At 36.6% G+C, this 24,867-nt stretch overlaps 1 protein-coding gene across 1 annotated transcript in view; it reads right to left on the reverse strand.

The window, feature by feature from the left end:
- ASXL3 (ASXL transcriptional regulator 3) overlaps positions 1-24,867 on the reverse strand; it is a 165,648-nt gene that overhangs the window by 54,304 nt on the left and 86,477 nt on the right. The window contains exons 6-8 of the mRNA XM_070513245.1: positions 20,028-20,145; positions 18,954-19,073; positions 8,654-8,817 (exon numbers count right to left, since the gene is read on the reverse strand). Of these exons, the coding sequence (XP_070369346.1) occupies positions 8,654-8,817; positions 18,954-19,073; positions 20,028-20,145 (402 nt within the window). The remainder of the gene's footprint in view (positions 1-8,653; positions 8,818-18,953; positions 19,074-20,027; positions 20,146-24,867) is intronic.

A 24,867-nucleotide genomic window follows, 5' to 3' on the forward strand; every position in this document is an offset into this window, starting at 1 on the left:
CAACTAAAGAGGGTATGTTAGACGGGAGGGGAGACAAGAAAAGCCTTCGTAAGGATGACGTTGAGACTCACTTGGTGGATGAGAATGAGGTGGCCTTGCCAAAAGATGCTGGGAAAGCATTCTTAGCAGAGCTGTTAGCAAGCACAGAGGCTACGATAGAACAGAAAGCTTAGGTTTGAGCGACAGGAAGGAAGGCAGTTTGCTAACCCACAGCAAGGTGGAAGGTGGGGATCTCCCTCTGCATGCTTCGCTCCTCCAATGAAACTCTTTGCTAAACTATAAATCTAATAACTTTATGCTCCAAATGTAAAATCTTGGCATGTCCTACATTGCTTACTGACACATGAGGCCTTTGTTAAAGGCCTGCTCTGTTTTACCTTCCTAGCCTCAACTTACTCACCCTCTATGCCAGGCATCTCAAGTTATGTGTTGATAGACATCGCATACTTCCCTGCCTGTGTCTTGGGGGCAAGGAACATCATTTAGGGGAGAGAGCATGAACTTGGAGTCAGACGAATCTGTGTTCAAATTCTGGCTCCCATGTTTTTATTCAGAAGAAGTCAGATAAATCATTTTTTCTCCCTGACCCTCAGTTTCCACATATATAAAGTGGAGTTAATAATGTGGACTCAGGAGAGTTATTGTAAGGCTTAGTGATAATCTATGTAGGATAATCTATGTAGTGATAATCTATGTAGGAGGCTTAGCATTGTAAGTAATAGATATTATTATTGACACATATTGTTTTCTCTAGTAGGAATGTCCACCACACTTCTTAACCTGGTAAACTTCCTCCATCCTTCCAGATCCAGTTCAAATGACACCTTCTCTTTGGAGCCTATTCTAACTCCCACAGACAGAATACAATTATCTCCTCTTTGTTCCCGTAGCACAACACGTATACTACCACTGACACAGTTCTGTAACTCTAGGCTTTTATATCTCTCTCTCTCCTCTAGAACCATCACTTCTCTCAGGATAGGAACTGTGACTTCTTAATGTCTGTATCATCAGTGCTTGTCTGGCACATAATAGGTGTTAAATAAACATTGGTTGAATGAATGCATGAACTATATATCCTATTCCTTCCCAAAACCACTAGAATTTGCTTACAGCCACATAATTCTATAATTGTTTATTTCCACATTATTCTATTTCCTCAAAAGGTGTGTCAGTCAGGAGTCCCGCCAGGCACAGATGGCTCGTTCAAGTTAGCTTCATTCGAAGAGAGTAGATTAAAGTAACTACTTATAAAAGTGTGATCAAGGTGCAGCAAAACCATAGAAGACAGTGCAGTAAAAAGGGCTAATAATGGGGGGTAGTATTTCACCTGAAGGGTAAGGGGAGAAGGTGCTTATCATAATTTGGACAGAGAGAGGGCCTTCTGATAGGAGCTGGTCAATGGATGCAGTCCATGCTGACCACACAGGGAAGGTGAGGGGCTCAATCTCACTCAAGCCTGTTGGGGCTCCCCAACAGCTAAACCTACTTAGAATCCAGAGGGCCTTCTCCTCTCCCTCTTGAATAATTCAGGCCAGAAGCTTAAAGCAATATAGGCCCCTGTGTTAGAGAAGGAGCAGAGGGGCCCATGATGGCCCAGGGTAGGAGCACAGAGCCTAGTGGATGAGGTAGGTATCCATATGGAGGGGAGTCCTGGAGAGGGGTTGCAGAGACAGAGGATGGTGAGAAGGGTACCTGCACAGAGGATTGGCCTGATGTACAGTGTCAGAGGTCAAGCACAAAGGGGAAGGTGCCAGGTGCCCAAGCCGGATGGGTGGGTAGGTGGCCTGCCATGGAGAGTCAGAGCCTGAGTGCAGTAAGGAGACCATCCACATGGGAGAGGTATGGTGGCCAAGATGGAAGATTGGTGATCTATAAGGGGATTAATCAAATATTTAGATATATTATGGGTAACAGAAACTGGGTTTCTTACTGTCAGTCTTAGACAGCTATGGAAAGGGATAAAACTACAATGACCCACAGAGTCTTAGATTAGGATTGGAGGCATTAGTGTGAATTCATGATTGACGAGATATAGAGATACATATAGAAATACATGTAGATATAAATTGTGCTATGTTTATGTATTGTGAATAGGCTCATGCTCTTTCTTCTATAGGATGTTCCTTGTCTCCAAGACACAGAAGTAAGGAGGTGTTGCCACAAACATACATGCATACACACGTGCGTATGTATGTACACATTGACACATATACAAACATATATTTTCTAACTCTGACCTAGAACTGGGAGCAGCAACACCCCAATAGCAAAGAGCACACATTTTGTGAGATCTTGATTTCTAAACACCAGCCTCCACTAAAGGGAACCATGGCTCCTTGGAGAAAGGGTTCATATTCCAGGGCTGGGGCATGGAAAGTTAAGATGAGATTGGAACAATTTGATGTGCTTCAAAGTAATGAAGTGCTCAAAGAATGATGGAGACATGTCAGAAGACCCAGGAGCCAGCTTGAACAGGCTCCCAGTGACCAAATGTGGGACAATTTGAGCACAATAACCTGTAGAAAAAAACAGAAAACAATGAAACCATACAGATATAAATAAATTAATAAATTGAGAGTCTGAAGAGGAAGAGGATATTTACACAGTTTAAAAGAATCTCTTCAGAAAATACTATTTAATTATAAAGAGGGAAGAAGTAACTTTACACTGGAGAAGCTTGGCAGATACATTTTAATCAAAAGATCAAGAAAACAATATCAGTACTGGAACAAATCAAAATTGTGTGCCAACTAATAGGTGCAGGGAGAATAGAGCATCATTTATCTTATCTTTCCCAAAGGCACAGAATCTGAATCTAATCACAAGGAAACATCACATGAACTCAAACTGGCTTACAATCTTCAAAAGAGTCAAAATCATGAAAGTCAAGGGAAGACTGAAGAATTATTACAGAAGGAAGGAGACTAAAGAGATATGACAACTAAATGCAATGACAAAGTCTGTACTCGATCTTGTTGCTAAAAGTGACATTATTGAGATAAGTGGCTAAACTTGAATAGAGCCTAAGACTCACATGGTAATAGTGATCACTGTTAATTTCCTGATCTTGACTGGTTGCATTGTGATTATGTAAGAGAATGTCCTTGTTTGTAGAAAAAAACCTTAAAGTCACAATATATTTGGGGCGGGAGGGAAGTGAATGGATAATTAGCCTTGAAACTTACTCTCCAGTGTATCTTCAAATTCTCAGAAAGTTTATGATTATTTCAACATTAAAAAAAAGAAAAAGAAGACAGAAAGCATAGCTCCTCCTGATGCAGGAGTCCATATACGGGTTAGCCTCATGGGAGCAAAGCAGAGTTAAGGAGGCTGAAGGCAGGATCTAGAGGAACAAAGGAAAGACATCCTACTGGCTCCCCAATGACCTCCTAATGTCCATTTGATACTATTGCCTGTGCATAATCTTCACATTGATAATCCCTCCTGGATTTGCTATTTTCTATCTATTCCCTGGCTCCTTCCCATATTCTTTCTTATCATATTCTCTTACAAATATCTGTGTTCCTCTAGGATGACTATGATACCCGCAGTCTCATCAAATCCCACAGTTGACATAATAATCTAGGTAGATTTTATCACTAACTCCATCTTCTCCAGTTTCAAAACCCGAAAATACAATCATTTCTGGACACTTCATGTAGTAGAAGCATCTCAACCCAACACATTAAAACCAAACTCAGTATCCACCCCACTACAGTAGGTACTATTAATTGCCTACCAAGCATCTCTCCCTCCCCATATCCCAACGCATCTCTAACAGAATTCCCCCAAAAACAGAATTCTAAAGGATCCCTGACCTCTACCACAGCATACCATTTTGCTTCAGGAGATGGTGAGTACTCTAAGGTTCAAAAGTAGGCCTGGTTGCCTTAAACCAATGTGCATATTCCATTTACTCAGCTAGAGTCATTGTTTAAGAAGTGGTCATGAAGCTGACTACTGAGGGTTACCATAAACATTCAATAAGAACATGGTTAGCCTTCAACCTTGTTCCCAACACAGACAGAGATGAAAAGAAGTTAATCTCATTAATTTGCTGTTTTCTTAACTTGAGGGATGACTCAAGGGTCACAAGGATTTAGGAGCATGTTTTGCAGAAGAAAAAGAATACCTTTAAGGAAGTTACAACCACCAGATAACCAGCCCCCAGCTACTGCACCCAGATGACTGGTTGTCCAAGGGCTTATCTGGATTGAAAGAAAAGGACTTCCCTTTGTTTCTCCAAAACTCTTCTTCACAAGCCCCTTAGCTCTACAAAGACTCCAATTTCTTCTTTTGTTAAGGCAGATTTGAGAGAACCTATCCTCCCACCTTTTCATTTTGGCCAATTGGAATAAATCTTTCTCCATCTCCAGTGTAGGTGTCTCAGTGATTGGCTTACTGTGCATACAAACTGGTAATTAAGAGGCTCAGTATCAGTCATGTGATCTAAGTAGTACCATTAGTGTGAATCATAGGTCTTTTCTTCGAAATACAGGGACAGAAGTATTTTCCCCATGAATGTGAGCCAAGAGGCAAGCACCCATGTTTTGATTCAGGCAGCCATCCTATCACAAAGAGGTTTAGGTTTAGGATAGTGCCAACAACAAAAGAGAAAAGCTTTTAAATTAATTTATTTAAAATAATAATTGAATGAGTCCTTGATAATAACTGAATTCCAGGACCAACAACCAGAAGTCCACTCTAACCTCTATTTTCTAATTACCTGAGCCAATAAATCCCCTTTATGTTTAAGTCAGTTTGAGTTTGATTTTCTGTTACTTGAAATATAATGGTGGAGAGTAAAATTAAATATAAAACTAGATGTGACAATGTTATAAAACAACGAGGAGTATGTAAAAAAAAATCTAATCTAAGATAAACAGACCTCTAAAAAAGAAAGAAAAGTACAAATACAGAAAAACAAAATACCAGACAGGTTGGCTTAATGACAGTTGGCACTAGCAAGGTAAATGGGAAACCAGCTTCCCATATTTTAAAGATGTAATAATGGAATGAAGCTCATCTTATTATGGCCCAGAGTAGGAGGCCCTGTAGGGCTGCTTCAGGGGAGAAATCAGGCAGAAACAGGGTAGTCAAAGAAAGGAAATGAGAAAGGTGGGAATTTCAGATTTAGTAAAAATAGGTTAAGACAAGCTTTCATACAAGTAAAATTCTTAGGTATGTCACATAATTATAGTACCTTCCAGTGGCTCAAATAAATCTATATAATCAGAATCACATTTCCATATTCCAGGTTCATGTTCCAGGGCTGGGGCATGGGCCATGCCTTTTCTAGTCATTCTGGCCCAGAAATTGGTGGTGTACATCCACATTTGGATATTTATAAGCTGGGCTGAAACAGCAGCAGTTTGGGTAGCTTGTTGCATCAAGTCGCCTGTCCCTTTCTGCTAGGAGAGAGGGTTGAGCTCACCTCCAGCAGGGCAGAGACAGAGAGAGCTCTAAATTTCTTGGTAGCAAATGCTGATAGGCTCACAGAGCCTTTCTGTCCTCCCAAGTCACCCTAGATAAGATCTCCAGTTGCCTTCTAGACCTTTTACAACCCCATCCCACAGGCAATCTGTCATTTATTCCTACTCATCTGGGTTGAAAAATATGCCTGGAATTCAGTGCCTTCTTTTCATTTCTAAGGCCAATGTCCAAGATCAGACCCTCATCTCATATCTCAACTACTGCAATTGTCTCTAACCCAGTCTCACAGGGTCTCATCTTTCTGCTGTCCAATCCATCATTCCCAGGGCTACTGACTCCTAAGAGAAAACAGAGACTGAATTGTATTTATCCTTTGTATTTATCCTTCTTTCCCTCACCTATGTCTAGGCACTAAAACAACTGTTTAAATTATTCTATGCATGCCATTTCTCATGTGAAAACCTCTCTGATGGTACCAGCTGGTTTCAGAAAGTGTTCAAAGAGTTTAGTCTACAGCCAGGTCATCAAGGTTGTAGACCATACTACCCTTCAGCACAGTATCTCATGTCTTTTCCCTGCAAGATGGTCCAGTTATACTGTACTACTGAATCTTCTGGAACACACAAGCATCAAGTCTTTGTAAATGACATGCTCTTCCTCTGTGCAATTCACTTTCCCTTGGCTCTACTTACAAAACACCTATCAGTTCTTCAAGCTTCAACTAAAGTATGTCTGCTACCATAAAATCTTCTCCAATACTATTTTCAGATTAAAGTTCTTACTCCTCTGCATCTTTAGAGGACTTTATACTTCTATTTGACATTTATGTTACTCTGCCTGGTCTTATACTAAATTTGGTGTGGACGTTGTCTAGTTATTATACTTCTTTCCCAGTAATGAGCAAAGAGTATTGTATTTCAGCATGAGGTTGTCTTTCTCTTCTGTTATTTCTCCACAAGAATCATTCTTGTATCCTCTGTATTTAGAAAAGTGTATGTAGCACATAATACATGCTCAGTAAATATTTCTTGAAGAAATAATTTCCCAATGGACTAAATTTTTGAGGACTAATTTGATGAATATTTGAGGACAGGAATTGTGCCTTATTCATATTTCTCACAGTGACTAGAAAAAACTCAGTAACAGAAACTGTTACAGGTTGAATAAAATATATATGCCAAAACTTATTCCAAGAGCAGGAGACAGAATTGTAAATAGATAAACCACATATATGTTGAAGTGGAGGAAATAGTTGTGTAGCTAATAAATCACTTCCCCTTGCCCCCCAAAATAAAGTTTTTCCTAATGCCTGAACTCAATTCTCAGTTATACAAACTTGAAACCCAAGAATCATCAGTGGCTTCTTCCTATACCATGCTTCAAGTGTTATCTGACAAAATGTAAAATTGCTACCACTGGATGATGATGATGATGATGATGATAATGACGGTGATGGTGGTGGTGGTGGTGATGGTGATGCTTGAACTATCCTTCTCCTCTTTAACTTCAACATTATTCTCCAAATTCAAGTCCTCATTTTGCCTTTTTGGAACAACTAAAATTGCTTTCTAACAACTCTTTCCACTTTCATGCTTTCCATCTCTAACATTCCCTTTCAGTACTGCCAGAATAATTTTCTTAAAAAGCAACAATCTTATTATATTATAGCTCTGCTCAAAGGCCCTCCATGGCTTTTGCACTGCAAACACAGGAAGAACACTGTTCAGACTCTTTAGTCTCATAGTCAAGAAATATTCCAAAATTGACTTCTATCTTTCCAGATTCATTTGCACTGTTCTTCCTATTATCCAGACTCCCACAAAATTAGTTTTGATTTTGTATTTTCAAACCTTGCACTTGGTACATTTCCATCTATTTTATTCAGATTCTGCCTATATCTCAAGCGCCCAATTCAAGGATCTTAAATGTGTCTCTGATTTTTCCCCTCTGCATATGAAAGCTCAATATACTTTGTGCTTTTCCCCCACTAAGCTTACCCGTTTCTGTCTCATATTTTGATTATTCACAAATACGGCTTATGTATCCAACTAGAGCATATTTAATCATTGATTCAATAAACATATAATAGGCACTTACTGTTTTTCATTATTCCAAAGCACCTAAAACATATCATATTCATAGTAAATATTAAACAAATTTTTGTGGGATGAAGACAAACTCCAAATCAACAAAATTGCACCCAAAATAATATTTTTCTAAACTCAAACAATAATCTCCACCAAAGAGATACATCAGAATGGAAGAAAACTGTAGCACATCAAATTTTAAGTATGTATGAAAAGAGATGGGTGTTAGTAGAAAACAGAATCAAATAAAAAGCTAAGAAAATTTATTCAAAGTAATATGGAAATATTGAACCAATTTTGCCCATTTCAATTTATAGATGTATCTATCATTTTAAGATGCAAATTCATAAACACACATGCATTATGTCCATCAACTGGAAACTATATACAGTGTGAAAATTTATTGAAATGAGAATCACAAGGAAATGTTTCCTAGTCACCATTTAATATTTTTTGTGAAATCTAATAAAAGTTTATGTGATGAAATCTTTTTTTTTCCTTTTCTTTCCTAAGGAAACAGCTTGAGAAGATGATTGATGCCTGCTATTATGGGTCTATATTTGTATTTCCTTATTTTAGAAGCTTTTCAAAAATACAAAAATACATTTAAAGCATTTCTAGTTACACTAAAAAAAAGATAAAAGGTGATTATTTATAGGCAATCATATTCAGGATGATAGACTCTCAGAAGGCAACTGCAAACATAAATTTTAAATGCTTTTTGGAAAGAGTTGAGAATAAAAACATTTACATAATTTCTTAGAAACCCTGGCTTTTTATTGCTGCACTTCAATATTCCCTCGGGGTAAAGGAGCAGCTACTTCAAAGATTTATTTGATAATGGAATGTTTGATTTCTTTGTTTTCCCTTTCCAATGTGGGGAGGTCTGTCGTTTTCACTCCAAGGCAATGTGCTGTATTTTAAAATGTGAATTGGCTCACTACTGATAATAAAAAATGGTTCTGTTTTGGTAGATTAAACAAATACACCAATGCTAGCAATAAGTATGTAAATTACATAACATGTTATTACAAAATGGTCCATCCATGTATTAGTCATCTTCAATAACAGACCTGTCTCTTAATAATATAACTATTGACTAATACTACATGTCTAAAACTTCTACTTACCTGCCTATCCACTTCTGGGAGCAAAAGCAGGAGGTATTGTTGGAAATGCTGAGGTAAGGAAGCAAACGTATGTTTATTTATTAATGCCCTCAAGTTAGTGTTGACAAGAATAGATCCTGGGGTTTCTATATCAATGTCCTCAGCTTTGGTCCATTTCAAGTGTCCTGTGATTGAACAAGCGAGAAGCATAAATTTACTATAGATTGGGAAAAACATGCAGGTGCACACATACATAAGTATATACTGAACATTGATAGATACTCAATAACATTTTTAATTCTATCACTTTTAAAAATGATATTTTAGAAGGAAATCTGCAAAGCTTCTTTGTGTTTCTGTCTTGTTAGTTGTCTTTATTTTCATAATGTATTCTTCACTCAATACTATCTATATTTTTAACTCCCAGTAGCAGTAGGTCTAAAAGAGAAGTATTTTAATTCTGATCTTCCAATTAATCAGAAGTTTCAAAAACTTTGGGAACATAAATGGTAACAACTACAGTTTTTGTAGATTCTCTAAGACCTAGGATCAATGATAACAATAACAACAGTGCTGTTAATTTTGAGAGAGATGATGATAGCACTGGGAGCTGATAGCTGTGTGCTCCCCATGTGTCAGGAAGAGCAATAATCGCTGGATTATTTCAGAAGATTCCTATTCAAGGTATTTTGAGGGTAATACTTTGAAAAGTAATCCTTTATAAAAATATTAGCTGTGAGGTCTGAAATACCAATATGCTTTGAAGGATAATCCTACACTTCGAAGCACTCTGACCTCCACCAGAAGGCTGTATTTAGATTTCACAACTCAAATTATGACACACAAAAGACTGATCCACCATAAGGGACAGTCAGCTGATGCATCAACCAGAATAGTTACCACTCTCAGTTACTTGAGTTAAGAGAACCACTTCATTGTGATTTTAACAGACTATGCTTTAAATCAAGGGTCACCAAATTATGGCCCATGAGCTATATCCAGTCCAATACCTGTTTTGGTAAATAAAGTTTTACTGGAACACAGTCATGCCCAATTGTTTAGATATTGTCTTGGTCTGCCTAGTTGTGACAGAAATCGTATGACCTGCAAAGCTTACAGCATTTACTCTCTGGCCCTTGTTTTAAATAATTAGGGACAAAAGAAGAAATAAAAACCAATATGATAAAAACAGGACACTATGGTTAAAAAAAATAAGCAAATTTGAAAGAGAACCAGATGGAACTTCTAAAAATGAAAAGTTAGTTTTTAAAAAACATTTTTAAATATTCAATGGACATAGCAGAGAAAAGAATTATTGAAAAATTAAAATACAGTTGATAAAACTAGAATGCAGCATAAAAAAGATCAGTCAAAAAACAGAATAGAGAAGAAATGCAGAGAATGGAAGAAGCAGTCAGAATGCACACTTATGGGAATCTCAGAAAGAAAAAACATAGCAGACGACAAAGAGGCAATATTTAAAGAGCTAATGGCTGAAATTTTTAGAACTGAAAAAAATGGCAAGAGTCCTCAGATAAAGCAATACATGAAATCTCAAGAAAGATAAATACCCATTCCACCATTCGATGTGCTGAAATCGCAAAACATCAAAAATAAAAATAACATCTTAAAACAATTTTGAACAAAAATAGATTACCTCCAAAAGGATGACAACAAAGAAACCTTATTGTCAATAAACAACAGATGACAGTGGAATATCTTCAAAGGTCCAAGAAACAAGAAGTGTCAATCTGGAATTTCATTAATAACAAAGTCTCTCAAGATAGCAGTGATACAAGAACATTTCAGTATCCAAAAGGGAAACTCCATCCCTTAGAGAATCTTACTGAAATAACCACTAGTGGATGTTCTTAACAAATAAAGACATTAAATCCAAGAAGGAAGGAGTGGGCTGCAGTAGCAATGGTAAGCCAAAAGGCTAACAGATATGACTAACTCAAAATAAGCACGAACAGTGAAAAATAGGACAAATAACTAATGAGAGTTAAAATAACGTGGAAATAAAATAGTAGACAATAATTGCATGCAAGATGGGAAGGTGTAACTGAAATGACAGCACCATTAAATTCTGGCATTTGGGAACAAGAGCAATACAGATTACTTCTTTACTTTGTTAAAACTCTATAGGTAGCCATTGGAAGAAATGAAAAAGACTTCTAACTTCCAAATAAATACATGGAAGGAAAACTCAGTCAATCAAATGGAAGGCATAAAAGGAGAAAAAAAAATTTTAATTTAGTGCAACACAATCAAAATAAATATAAATGGATTTTAATATTAGATTTAAAAGTAACACAATCCAATTATATGCTCCTTACAAGAGATATACTTAAAATAAAAATCCCATGGAATGTATGAAAATGAGCCGATAAGCCAAAAAGATACTAGGTAAACATTCAAAACAACAAAAAGCAATACTACAATATTAACATCAGATAAGAGAAGGTAAAAAACCTTACTGGGGATGATGAAGATCATTCCTTAAGTGTAAACGGAATAATTCACTGGGAAAATATAATGCCTTATGCCTGCATCTATTTAAACAGCATAGTACTCAAAATTTAAAACTGAGGGAATAAAAAAGAAAAATTGGCATTATACAATGTTAACGGGAAGTTTTAACATACTTCACCAGAAACTGAGATATCAGACAAAAAACGTGTCTTAAGAACACAGATGACATTAACAACTCAATAATCAATCTTGAATTGAACTAATGAATTTCAAATAGGGCACTGGTCTCAGCCCTGCAGAAAAAGCAATTTTTTGACAGTACTCAAGAAAGAGTAAGAAAAAAAAAAAAAAACTGACCACTAAGGCTCAACAATTACTGAAGAATAGTATAAACATCTGTCCACAAAGAAATAAAATTAGGTATCTATAAAACAGACATAGCAACTCTCCAATTCTCCTACACCCACTATATACTTGGACATTCAAAAGCACACTTCTAAGTATTTCATAAGTTAAATAAAAAAAGATTTATAACGGAAATTGCAAAATATTTGGATTCTAAATGACAACGCCAAAATTTGTAAAATGCAGCTCAATTGGTTTGAAACATAAATTGTCACATTAGAGAGCAGAAAAATATTGAAAACTCAAGGATTAAGTGTACAAATCAAGAAGTTTTTATAAATGAACCACAGAACAGAAACTTGAGAAAGAATGAAGGAAATATTGTAAGAATAAGAGTGGACTTCATGAAACAGAAACGGAGAACAATTGAAGATCACCAGCAACGAAAAAAAGTTTTTTCTTTTTATTACGCTAATAAAATAGGTCTAAGTCTAGTGAGAGATGACACGAATAAACATGAATAGGAGAGAAAGGTAGGCATATAATTTGAGATATAAGATAGATTTGAAAAGCAGATATAATTGGAAGTAGATTTTGAAAAGCATAACATAATACTATGACTTTAGCCAGTATCTTTGAAAACAGATAAACTATTTTAAGTTTATAAATTTTCAAATTTAACTTAGAAACAGAAAATCTGAGTAAATTTGTCAAAGCTTCAAAAAAATGAATAGGCAGCCCCCTGCCCCATATACACACAAAGCGCATAGTATAAAATAGCTCTAAAGATGAATTTTACTAAAATATCACAGAACTCTCCCACAACTTCACTTTATACGTATTCCAGTGAATAAGTAAAGAAAGAAAGCTCTTCAATACAATTTATGAAGTTAATATAAACTTTATTCCAAAATAAGGACAAACAAGGACAATATAAGAGAAAATTTATCAGCCAATCTCACTTATAAACACAAAAAAGTATAAAAGTTGTATCTATCATTTTAAATCTAAAGTAAATCTGACAAGCTCCTAACATTTGTTGAGTCAAGGTTATGTGTATATAGATGTCTGCTTTATTAGCAACTGTATTTTTCTGTATGTTTGAAGTATTTCACAATAAAAAAAAAATAGGTCACAAGAAGAGAATTAGGAGTTTCTTTTCTCAGCAGAGGAAACAAAGGCAAAACCTAGAGACAGAAATGTTGAAAAACGTAGGCAAGAAATTTGCTTTATTCTTATTTACGGCCTAATATTCTCAATACGACGGAGGTGAGGTCATTTACCAAGAATGACTCTAGGAGGGAGTATTGGGGAAATGAGAAAATTATAAAATTTTGAAACGTGTTACGGGCAACATGAGAAGTAGGATTTATCCTGTTGATTACTATTTGGTATAGTTCAAAATCTTTAAGAATATCATAGAAAAAAGAAGATTCGGAGAGGTACATAGTCTTTTATGACAAAGTCAAAAGAAGAGCTATTTCAAAGATGTCCAACTAAGCAAAACATGTTTTATAGTTTTGGAACAAAGACACAACAGATGAACTTATTGCTCAATTTGTTGCCACACAAGATATTTAATTCCACTTTAATTATCCTTTCACACTTACTCTTAATTGGCTTAAGAACAATCCAATTATATCTGATTGTCTTATCTTGTTACAGCTGGTACCTCATCTCCCTACAGTATCAGGAGGAAGAGAAAGAGGTAGTCATTGTAGGGTCTAATTCCTGGACACTAGAGAGTGTAAAGAAGTTAAGATCGAGAGGAGGAAAGAGAAGTAACAATTGCCAAATTGACACAGAGAGAGTCTACGCTATACAAGAAGATGCTAGGCTGACCTCATGATAAAAATCATGGGCAATCACGTCCAATCAGGGTCAGGGAAATTCCCTATTATTCTGACCAAAGGGAGTTGGAAGACCACCAATCTGAGGAAAGGCTGCAGACTCTGGCGCACGTGCTGATCAGTGGGTAGTCTACTGGCTTAAAGACTCCGGTTTCCCAGAAGGGAAGTCACACAGGATTTATGCATAAAATGAGCACACACAGAGGGAAAGAGCACACCCTGTGGAGCAAGAGGCAGACCAGCGCCTTTTGCTACAAGAGGGACTGCCCAAAGAAAAACAGAAAGAGATCAAAATGAGACTTCTTCCTCGTCTCAAAGAAATTAGAGAGGAATGATTCTGAAAGAGCTCAGGAAAGAATAGCAGGCTTTCAAAGAGTAAAGTCTAAGGACAGAAAATTTATCAGAGGACAAAATCTAATCCTCTATAACATGAATCCACGTAGCCCTAACAAAAGAAGAAACTGTGTAAAAAGTCCTTTGGGGAGCATGGAACCCATTAAAATATAGTACCAGGGTTAAAGAACTATGGGGATTCTAGTTACAAAACAGAATATAAATGTTATCAACCTGTTTAAAAAATAATATAAATAATAAAAACATGGAGGAAGGAGAGACCAGAAGTATAATTATTTCCCCAACCTTTATAATATATTGTCTGAAGTTGAATGAGTAGTTAAAAAGATAACCACTTTTATTTCAGTTTCAATTTAATTTTAATATCTTGGGAGAGAAGTTTTAGATATGAATATATCTTGTGGCAATGTTTAGCAATTTTGTTTTTTGGTTTTACTTCTGTTCTTTTTTATTATTCAGCCTGAAATTAATTAAGTTTAGTACCCTTAATTAAAATGGTATAATACAGTTTTTTCTAAGATAATCTCTGCCTATGGATACACATTAAGAGATGTCAAACAATGTTTATAAAACATTGGGAAAATTATTTTGGATGATAGGATTTAGAGTATTAGTCAAATTCTATTTTTATTTTTCTGCATTAATTTACTTTAAAAGTATGTAACATTTTACGAAACCAGAAAAGTTGTAATTCTTCATAACAAAAAGATTAAACCAAATAAAATATATTGGAATGAATCCCAGAAGTTGGGCTTAGCGAGGACATTTATTAAAAACCCCTCAGACACATCCATTAGAAGCTTACGTGTTTAGGGAGCACTTTTTAAACTCCTACTGTGTGACTGGGTAGGAAGAAGCATAATTAAAAACTGGGTTTGGTCAATGACCCCTAACTCAAGGAACTTACATTTTAGTTAGGGACAGATGTGAGAAATTAATACAAAACAAGTAGTAAGAAAGAATATCGTTAAGTAATTTTTTATATGGTCACAATCCATCCTCTAAGTACCCTGAAGATGGTGAAATGATAATACACCAGGGTTATCTCAGAAAACTCCCCACAGGGAGGTTTTAAATGAGTTTCACCTTTTGCTAAGACAAGGAGAGAGGATATTAAAACTACTGATTAGATAAGAAAAACACAGACCTCAAACCCATTTTCAGCTGTCACCTACCTTTCATCTCACCAGATGCAGTTTCTACTGCCTGATTCTTTGGTAGTCTAATATTAACTGTTACCATAATTTTTGAGACTTATGATATAAAAGAGCCTTTGTGGATATTGTTAATATTCATTTTTATGCATATCAGAATAAGGTTTTCCACCATGCATCATTTAGAAGTGGGTGCGGGACCAACAAGGTTTTGCTGGTTTGTTTTTTACTATAACATCATCAGAGAAATACTCTTTAGATCCACCATTTTTTTCACCTGCACTCACTCACCCCATGTGACCACATCTATTGAATCAGAGCTACTCAGATAAACAGTGCCATAATTTTCATATATAACCCTGGCTAAGAACAAACAAAACAAAACAACTCTGTCAGAATTAATGGGTTCCTATGTTGACTGATCTATTTCTCACAGGAATTTCAAGATCACCATCAAAACTAGAATGACTGAGGGATGTCGTAGCTCAATAGTTTTTTTTTTGAGGAAGATCAGCCCTGAGCTAACATCTGCTGCCAGTCCTCCTCTTTTTTGCTGAGGAAGCCTGGCCCTGAGCTAACATCCGTGCCCATCTTCCTCTACTTTATCCATGGGACGCCTACCACAGCATGGTGTGCCAAGCAGTGCCATGTCCGCACCCGGGATCCGAACCGGCTAACCTCAGGCCACCGAGAAGCGGAATGTGTGAACTTAACCGCTGCGCCACTGGGCCGGCACAAGCTCAATAGGTTTTTTACTGTATGCTCCTAACCCTCCCCAGGGAAGCTGAGCATATGAAGGGAACCAAGGAGGTCTGCAGTGGGTCCCGTACTGCAGAGTCCTCAAGGAAGTCTGGGGTCCATTGTGCCCTGGGCTACAGACATGAAATTCCAAGACCCAGGTGAAACCTATACCTTGAATAGGGTGAATATCCTGCAATGCGACAAATTAACTAACTGCCACAGACCAAAAGGAAGCACTCAGGGCACAATCAGAATTATTTTACATCGTTAGGAAAATCTCACAACGAGGATGAAAATTTAGACTTACACCCAACAGTCTGATTTTGACTGGATTTAGTTTTAGAATTACCAATTTAAGTTAGAACAAACTTATAGCATTTGTTTTAATTCACAATGGTTTCAACAGGTTAGGACTTACATACAGTTACCTCTACGTAGGAAGGCAGAGAAGGTTAAAACCAGATTTCAGAAACTGTATGAATTAGATGCCTGACTCTGGTGGGAGAAACAGATGAGGGAAAACCAGCTCTCTCTGGCTGGCTGGCTATGGGATGTTGGATGGCATCATCTTTGCAATGTTTCTGCAGCCATACATTAGTTCAACAAAGAATGAGCTTCCCCAGAAGCACATGATGGTTTTTAATCAAGGGTATATACATAGCTGTGTTACCTACAGGATGCCTCATTTATCCAGACAAACTTATTAGCCCATTCAGTTACTTATAAATAATTAATACAAAACTTATCCAGCACTTACAAAACAGGATGGATGTAATGGGTGCAGTAAGGACTACAAAGATGGACAGAAGGTCGCTATTTCCAAGGAATTAACAACATACTGGCAAAGAGGGGAGAGCAAAATGTACATAAATATGCCTTACGGAATACTAAATACCATCCTGATTCTAAAATGCTTCACAGCATAAAGAATCTTTTACTCTGTAAGATTCCTAAGGTCAGAGAATATCAAAAACACTACTTTCTAAAAGAGACAGGGGTTACTGTCTGGAGATGGTCACATTTAAGGCTTTTTCTTTCATTTTACATTTTCCACTCTTCATTTTATAGCTGGGCAGATATTGGAGACTTACTAAGTACCAGTGACTTCCCTTGTACAAAATAAGCCATTCCACTCAGCTGCCTGCTAGGTCAGTCAGTCACAGTTCCTTCCCAGTAATCACCTTTGGTTTATTTTTGACAGATTTTTACCTTAACTGATTTATTTTAAATCCCACCTTCTTCCTCCATCTGATTTTACAGGATCAGCCAAGAAATCTGACAGTTGCCACTCCCCTTCTACGTGCAACTAGGGTACCTGCATTTTAACACCTATGGCTGACTTATCACGTCATAGAGTGGTGTGCTGCTCCTCAGTGGTGCCTACAGGTCTACAGTATGGGCAAGATGATTTGACATTCAGACCATATCCAAGGTCAATGGTTTAGACCTTGGAGCTAGCTATGCCTTAACTTGTATCTTAGCTGCATCATTTATAGGGAACCTCCTTAACCCTCTGGGCCTCAGTTTCTTCAACTGCAAAATGGAAATCATTCTACTGTACATAACTGAAGTAAGGACTAAATGAGATAACTTGTCAAAATGCTTAGACCGTCGCATTAAATATGGGCAGTGAATATGATTTCACTTCTCCATTCCTTCAATAAGTAGCTTCATTATTTCTACTATTTTGTAGCCTAAAAGAAAGCAAGTTAAAAAGAACATGGTGGTCTCCTTTATCACCTTTTTACTTTGCTAAAAAGTTGGCTGAACTACTCTTACTATAGAATTTTTAAGCTGTAAGATGTTTAGCGGCATGCAGGACTTCTAGGTAACAACAATCAGAACAAGAGATCCTGGCTGAAGACCTGAGCACCAGAGAAGATCCTGGTAGCAGAGCACATGCTTGTGTCAACTTCCAGTCCTGAAGCAAGCTATGTACATAAACGGGGAGGGCCCTGTGCCTTGAATTTTGTTAAATGATGATATGGCATTGACTTTACTGAAGCTGGTAGCAGACCATTTTTAACTGAAGGTCACTGACTTTTAAATTACTTAGGATATCATACCATGGTATTTTGGGTGGAAGGTTGGGTTTTTTTTAGTACATTCTTTACATATCACTCTCCCATTATAGTTTTCTATTTCAGAAGCCACTTATATTAAAGTATTTACTTTAAAATACTCAAAAGACTAGAAAATATACGTCAGTGTATGTGTAAGTATGATTATACACAAACACACAGTCTTACATTCTGGGCTAGACAATAACTATAAATTATTTAGCCTTGGAAATAACGCAAAAAAGGTAATTATGCTACGTTTAAAGAATTTAAAACAAAAATAAATTCTGCTTTCCCAAAGATCTCTTATCTAAGGATATATAAATCCTCTTCAAAGATGTTTATTGAAATTCTGTTCCCAGGATTTAGCAAGATGCCTGGTAAATAGTAATCAATAAATCTTTACTAAAAAAATAAATAAATGGGTTAAAATCTTGCTTGAATTTTACAAACAGATAAACTCTGCAAATAAGAATTACCCTAAATTGTCAAGAAAGTAAGTGGCAGAACCAGTAATAAAGTTCAGGTCAATAAACTTGTAGTTTCTACCAGCCATTTTAGAAAATGTTACACTGATCCAGGTCATTATCATTATCCTTACTCAGAGATGAAATAACTAAGAGAAAGAAATGAAGCCCTTAGGTCTAGACATCCAACAAGGCTGATTAGGTCGAGAATTAGAATGTGCAGCCTAAGATAGGTTCATTTTTGTCTTTTTAACTCTCATATCCCTTCTTCCCTGAATGCTGCCGTTGAGTTCCTGATGAAAAGTTATGAAGAAGGAAATCTTCAGAGGAAAACCTGGTGCTGACTTGCAAGACCCATGGACTGTGTCTCCCACACTTCTCAGCAATTCTACACTATTTTTCAGACAAGCACTACTGCATAATTTCAAGCAGCACAGATGAAAAGGCAGGCAGAGCGGTTTTACTGCAGCAGACCCCAATGACAATGTACTCTCCTGTTCAATGAACAATTTATAAAAGTTGCATTTTTTTCCCCAATACAGTATATTCCAATAAAGTGAAACCCACTTGCAGGAACAAAACATTGCATATTAGATAGAATCATGACCTGGCAGATAATTACTTAAATACACATAAATCTATCTTTAGCCTCTGCTTCATTCAATATATCATTCAGAAATTTAGTAACATGCTTAAGATCATTCTGTTGAAACTACATTTCCTTATCTAACACCCTTTTTGCTTTAGATATGTTGAAAAGATTTTTAAATTTTCTTGTTTAACCATTAAAAAAAGTTATAAGAATTTTCTATAATTTCATTCAAAAAGATAGAAATCTCTAAAATGTGAAATGTCATAGTCTACTGAACACTTACCTAAACCAGACTTTTTTAATCGTTTTAAGTGCTGACTTGTTTGTTTTCCTGTAGGAGATTTTTGCCCATGTTTCATTTCTTTATCTGAACTGTCTGCTTCACCATTTTTAGATTCGGATCCTATAAAAGGAAATAGTTATTATGTCATTATCTTCCTTTTGCTGTCCTTGAAAAGAAAAATCTAAAATTGTTTTAAAAACTGTAGATATAATCTCCTTTTCCAACAGTTAATACACTACCTTGGGCTACAATCTGATTCCTCTACTGGATGTAAAGAGAAAGCCCAATAAATCAATCAAACAGGACAAAAAGCAAGAACAGATGGGCTAATAGCGGAGTCAAAAACACGTGCACTGATCTGATAGCTTTTAAAAGAAACACTCAGATCTTTTGTAAAAATGCACGAATAAGTTTCAACAATACTGTACTATTTAGAGATGATGCAAGCCAGACACAAAGAGATGAAGGAAGAAGACAGGCTTCAAGAGAGGGACAGACCATGTCTTTATTAATAACTTTATGTTGAACTAGGAACAGAAAATGCAAACCTCAATTTATAAATAGAATGGGACATAGCTGATAAAGTGACAGAAGGTAAATTAGAAGAAAAGGTCAGGGCTGCGCTGAGGTGAGAAGAATGTTGCCAGAACACAAAAACTAATCAAGGATTCCTGATTTTGCAGCGGAGGACTGAAACACAAATTCACACTCACGGAAGAACTGCTTTTGAGGGCATTACGTACCAGCATGTGGTCCACCATTAAAGTTCAACATTCAAACAAAAGCCAAAGCAACAACAAAAAAAATCCATGAGCAGTACTACACATTTTCTTAACACCTACTGACATTAGCAAATGACATCCTTTGATGATGAGCAAGCTGGTGCCTTTTTTTTTTTAAAGAGTGAAATATTCAAAATATTTTTGAATCACTGAGTCAGAGGTATAAAAAAATAAAATGAAACCTCAAGTGAAAATATTATTCAGTTTTAGAGAAAATTCATGACATCTCTGTCAGTGAGGAAGTCTCCTCCGGGAAGAAACTGGCCAAGCATAGAATATTTTAGCTCTTTACCTGAAGGCGAATCCGACTGCTCATCAGACACCTTTAATGGTGTCAGAACAACACGAGGAACAGTCTTGTTTACCATCATTGAGACTCCATTTCTTCTTTTCTGCTGCTGCCTCAAAGCCTACAAAACAGGATAATAAAATATAACATAAAAATAAGCCAAAGTGATTTCTCATAATTGAATTAAACGATCCAATTTGCCCATGATTCGACAGACCTCTTAAGAGACTGAAATTCCACAGAGTCATTGATTTGTCAAGATTCTTAACAGTCACCTTTATGTGATTTTTCCCTCAAAAGCATAAAATCAGGCTTTGGCAAAAGGGTATAAACCTGAGACCATTTTCGGTATAATTCCGAAAACAAAGCAGCAGTTAAAGATTTGTTTTACCTTAGCAGTGTGGCTTGAGAGCTCATGCAATTTGAAACCATGACTCCCAAGTAAAATAAATGTAAAATAAATGTTTCGAGACCAGGATAAAAATATATGTGTCTGCACTTCTCTTGCAGGTGCGTCCTCTCCAGTGCACTGCTCAGTCAATCAAGTGAACACCGAGTGTCATCAGTATGTACAGCAGGTAAGGACTACAGTATTGATGCACTCACTCAGCCGTGGGGAGCGCTGCACAAAATCACTGAACATGGCAGGAATCATTTATTTCTGTGAAGGGAATCAGTCCTAATCTTGGAAACCTTGCAGCACTTGGCTTCTGTCTGCTTGACTTTGGGCATTAACCTTCAGAACACGAACATGACGGCGTTCTGGCAAATCCAGGAAAAAAATTGATACAAGAATAAATCTCTCCAAATGGGAGTGCTCTGTGTTTCATAAATGAATCAACCATGGTGATGATAATGTACTAAAAGACATTTAAAAGTTCTGAAATACAGCTTATCTTGCTGATGGCTTTACGCAGAAAATTACCTGTAATAAAAAGGGTCTTAAGTACACAAAACTTGAAAAGACATTAAATTCACAGTTATAGGAATGCTAAAACTCCTCAAAAGGTTAAAAGGCTGACCAGAGACAGTCTCGAACCTTTTTATCGCTGCTTTCTGTGTAATTTGTACCAATTTTATAACATCGCAGTTACTTGATTAATGTCCTTCGACCAACAGCTGCCATAATCTCCTGAAATAGTGCATTGACTGTATATCTCCTTGCTGTCAGAAAGGATGTCATTTTATTTGCAAACAGTATTAGCTGAACATCCAACTTGTTGATCATAAGATTTAGCAATCAAATAACTACAGAAGAGACAAATCAAATACCCTCGAAATGAAAGAAGACATATTCAGAAGAGATTTAAAACCAGATGGGGAAGTGAATGGCTTGGGAAATCTATTAAAAATGATACTGTTGCTAATGATAACAGGAGACATCTTCGCTTCAATTCTTACATTTACGGAGCTTTTAGAAAGTACCAGGCACTGTGGGGGGACAAGAGATGCAAAGATGAGTAAGATACCATCCTCCTCACCTTTAGCTTGCTGTTAATATCTTTAATAAGAGAATGTGTGCTATAAAATTTTTAAGACATTTATTCTTTCTTTCATCAAGGTGTGCACATAATTGCAGACATCTCTCTAGCCTTGTATAAGAACTCAAAGCCCTTTATAGACATTAACCTATCAAACTAACAATGAGACAGAAGGAGGCAACACAGCGCCTTAAGTTTCACTTTAGTCCATCTTTGCACACTATGTAAGACTTCACAAAACAACAAAACCTGTACAGAGAGTGATCAGTTTTTAGGAGTCTATACATCATAGATCTTCACTATTCCCCTTGGCAATTGAAATAGGCATTTTAAAAATGTTCATTTGACGTCAGGGTTGGGAGGTGTATTTTGGAAAATGCTGATTAAGGAAAAAAGAGGTGAAAAAAACAGAGGCCTAGAAGCTGGAATCATAAAGTCAAAGACAGCCTGCCTTTTTATATCATTTGTGGTAAATAATAATTAAAGTAACAAAAATTTTGTCCTCAATCTTTAGAGCTGAGAAGACTCCACTATAGAATAATTAGTAGTTGGATAGAAAGAAATAATGACAGTAATAATATAATAAGAAGAAGAAAAATCCATAGCTATTTTGAATTTTAAAGAGTCAAGCTGGAGCCAAGGTAGGGATAAAGGAATGCTAATCAATACTGAACCCATTTAATAATATTTTTCTGAATATATATTTTCTACTCAGAAATTCAAACAATATTAATACAATATTTTTAAAAATACTAAAATACAACATCATGTGTCTGTAGGTGACAAAAACTACATGCCCACCATATAAGAAAAATGATTAAGTATATTAAAAATATATACGCTTTTATTTGATACCTCTGAAAAACAAGCATTATATTTGACCCCAAATACATTTCTAGGGGCAAATAAGCAAAAACTGAGAAGTTTTTGTTTACTATGACACTGGTCACAGTAGTGAAGCAGCAGGCTACTAGGTAAACCCTGAGGAGGGTCAGAGGTCAGCTATCAGAAGGGGATCTTGACTGCATTTATAGTCATTTTAGGCTACCTTGAAGATTCCAATTCACTTTCTAGAAAGCAGAATTTATTTGACTTGGGACACTGGGAACACCCTCAAGGAGATCAGAATGTGGATGGAGGGTGGAAAAGGATGCTGACTCAACTGAGATATCTGGCATAGTCCAGCTGGCTCCAAATAGGAGAACTCTGGTACTTGTGTTCACAAGGCAGGTCCTGTAGCGATTCCTGCCTTACACTGACTCCTGGTCTCTCCTTGTGAGGCGTGCAACCTGCAGGTAAAGAAGCTAGCTGTTCATGGTTTTCCTGTTATATAACTGTATTTCTGCAACTGTGTGCACATTGATGACTCCCACATGTTCTGTGTGTCTCCTCACAAGCCCTTGAAAAATGTGCAATGCTGTTTGGACCACACTGGCTGGGGTAAGACAATGACAGAGGGGGAGGCTGGAGTGAGTGGGAATGCACATACCCCTCTGGAGGGAGCAGTAATGACTCAAGAGAAGCAACACAACTCGATTTTTAGGACTTTTAGGTGAGTTTTCCTGTTTTTAAACGATGTGCCAGACAAAACAAAGATGACTCTGAACCAAACTCAGCCTGAAGGCACCAATCATTGATACCCACTAAACACTATTCCCAGTGCTCCTCACTCTCCCAAATAAGTGAGCCTGATCACTGCCCAGGAAAGGTATCAAAATCTCCCTCTCCTAATGTGCTGACCTGCAGGGGAATGGGGGCTGCTGCAGAGCTGTCTTAATGACCGAGTAGCACAACGGTTAAGAGCAAGGTTATAGAGTCAGAGAAAGATTTAACTAACTAGCTGAGTAATGCTGGATAAATTACTTGGGTAAATGTCCCTATAAAACAAAGACAATAGTGTTGGTAAGATGTTTTAAATAGGGACTCCACAGAGCAATTTTATACATAGGCTGTTGGAAGATGATCCAGGCCATCTAGCCTTCTCTCACTAAGTCCTTCAAGGCTGTGTCCAGTACTTCCCTTCACAACAGGGTATACTTGTACCTCATCGTCCTCAACTTTGAGCTTTAGCTAAAATTTCAAGCGAACAAGAAAATTCTTATTTTACATTATATTATAAATATAATAGAAGTTAAATGCAATTTAACTTGTAATTTATCTAAGTTTGGGTATCCCACAGACTGGAAAATATAAATCCATGTAATAGATTAAGAAAATAAGATTAGGAGGGCCACTTTAGACAGTCATGGAAGGTTTGCTCTGCACAAAGGTAACCTGAAACAGGAGACTTTGTTGTTTTCACAGCAACTAGGTTTGGGGGTAGCTTTTTCTATTCCACACCAAAGGTATTAATTAGCTAGTGGTGGCTCTGTTGCTCCATCTACAACATGGTTTTATTTTGACATGGATTTACATATTAAGTCTTACTATATTAGTCTAGATTCATTTTAGGGGGATGATATCAACGAAGCACCTCCAACTACTCAAGCCTTAGCTTTACATTGGAATGCTAATGGAATATCTCACTGAACAACTTTAAATCCTGTCATTTCAAATCCAGAAAGAAGCAATATCAAAACCTAAATAAACAAGCAGATGGCAAGTGTGAATGCAGTCCACGATGAAGGAATGTACCTTCAAGTTGCCTACATTATAATGTCCTCACGCCCAAACTACACAGAGTCCATTGGACTTGCCAAGTCTAGTGCTTTCAGCTACCGTTCAGTATGAAAGGAATTTACAGGCTTAAACTTGGAAATAAACTTATTTTAGAAAGGAAACAAACATGACAGAGCTAAACCAATCTAGGAAAAGTGAAGACCATATCATACAACAATTACAATTCTGGCTTTAAGCAAAAAGAAAGAAATCAAAAGATGCAGACTGAGCACACTTTCCTCTAGAGACGTATCATAATATTCTCTTGTAAAAATTAACAAACCTTTAGATAAACATTTTATTTTTGAAACAGAAAGCTTGTCAGATAACTCTAAAAATACGGAGGAGTTCTCATTTCCATCCTGAGGAAAAATAAAATAAAATCTAAAATCAGAGGCTTTTGTGTTAACTTGAAATTTGCATAAACAAGTAATGCCTGCTTTATTTTAACAGAGAAACACCACCAACAATGTAACTTAAGAATGCATTGAATGCAATAAGCCTTTCATGGAAAAATCTGAAAATATCACATGCTGTGAATGCTAAAATAATTAGAAATACACACATATGAAACAGCTGGCTGTGTCAGGCACCAACAACTTGCATTGTTGCTAGTGGATGCTAAATGTCAACACCCACGTTCAGAAACTGCTATCATGCAACATAACCTTTGGAATTTCACAGTATTGGTCAAACATACAAAG

This window comes from Equus asinus, chromosome 7 (genome assembly GCF_041296235.1).
Source record: "Equus asinus isolate D_3611 breed Donkey chromosome 7, EquAss-T2T_v2, whole genome shotgun sequence".
Lineage (NCBI taxonomy): Eukaryota > Metazoa > Chordata > Mammalia > Perissodactyla > Equidae > Equus > Equus asinus.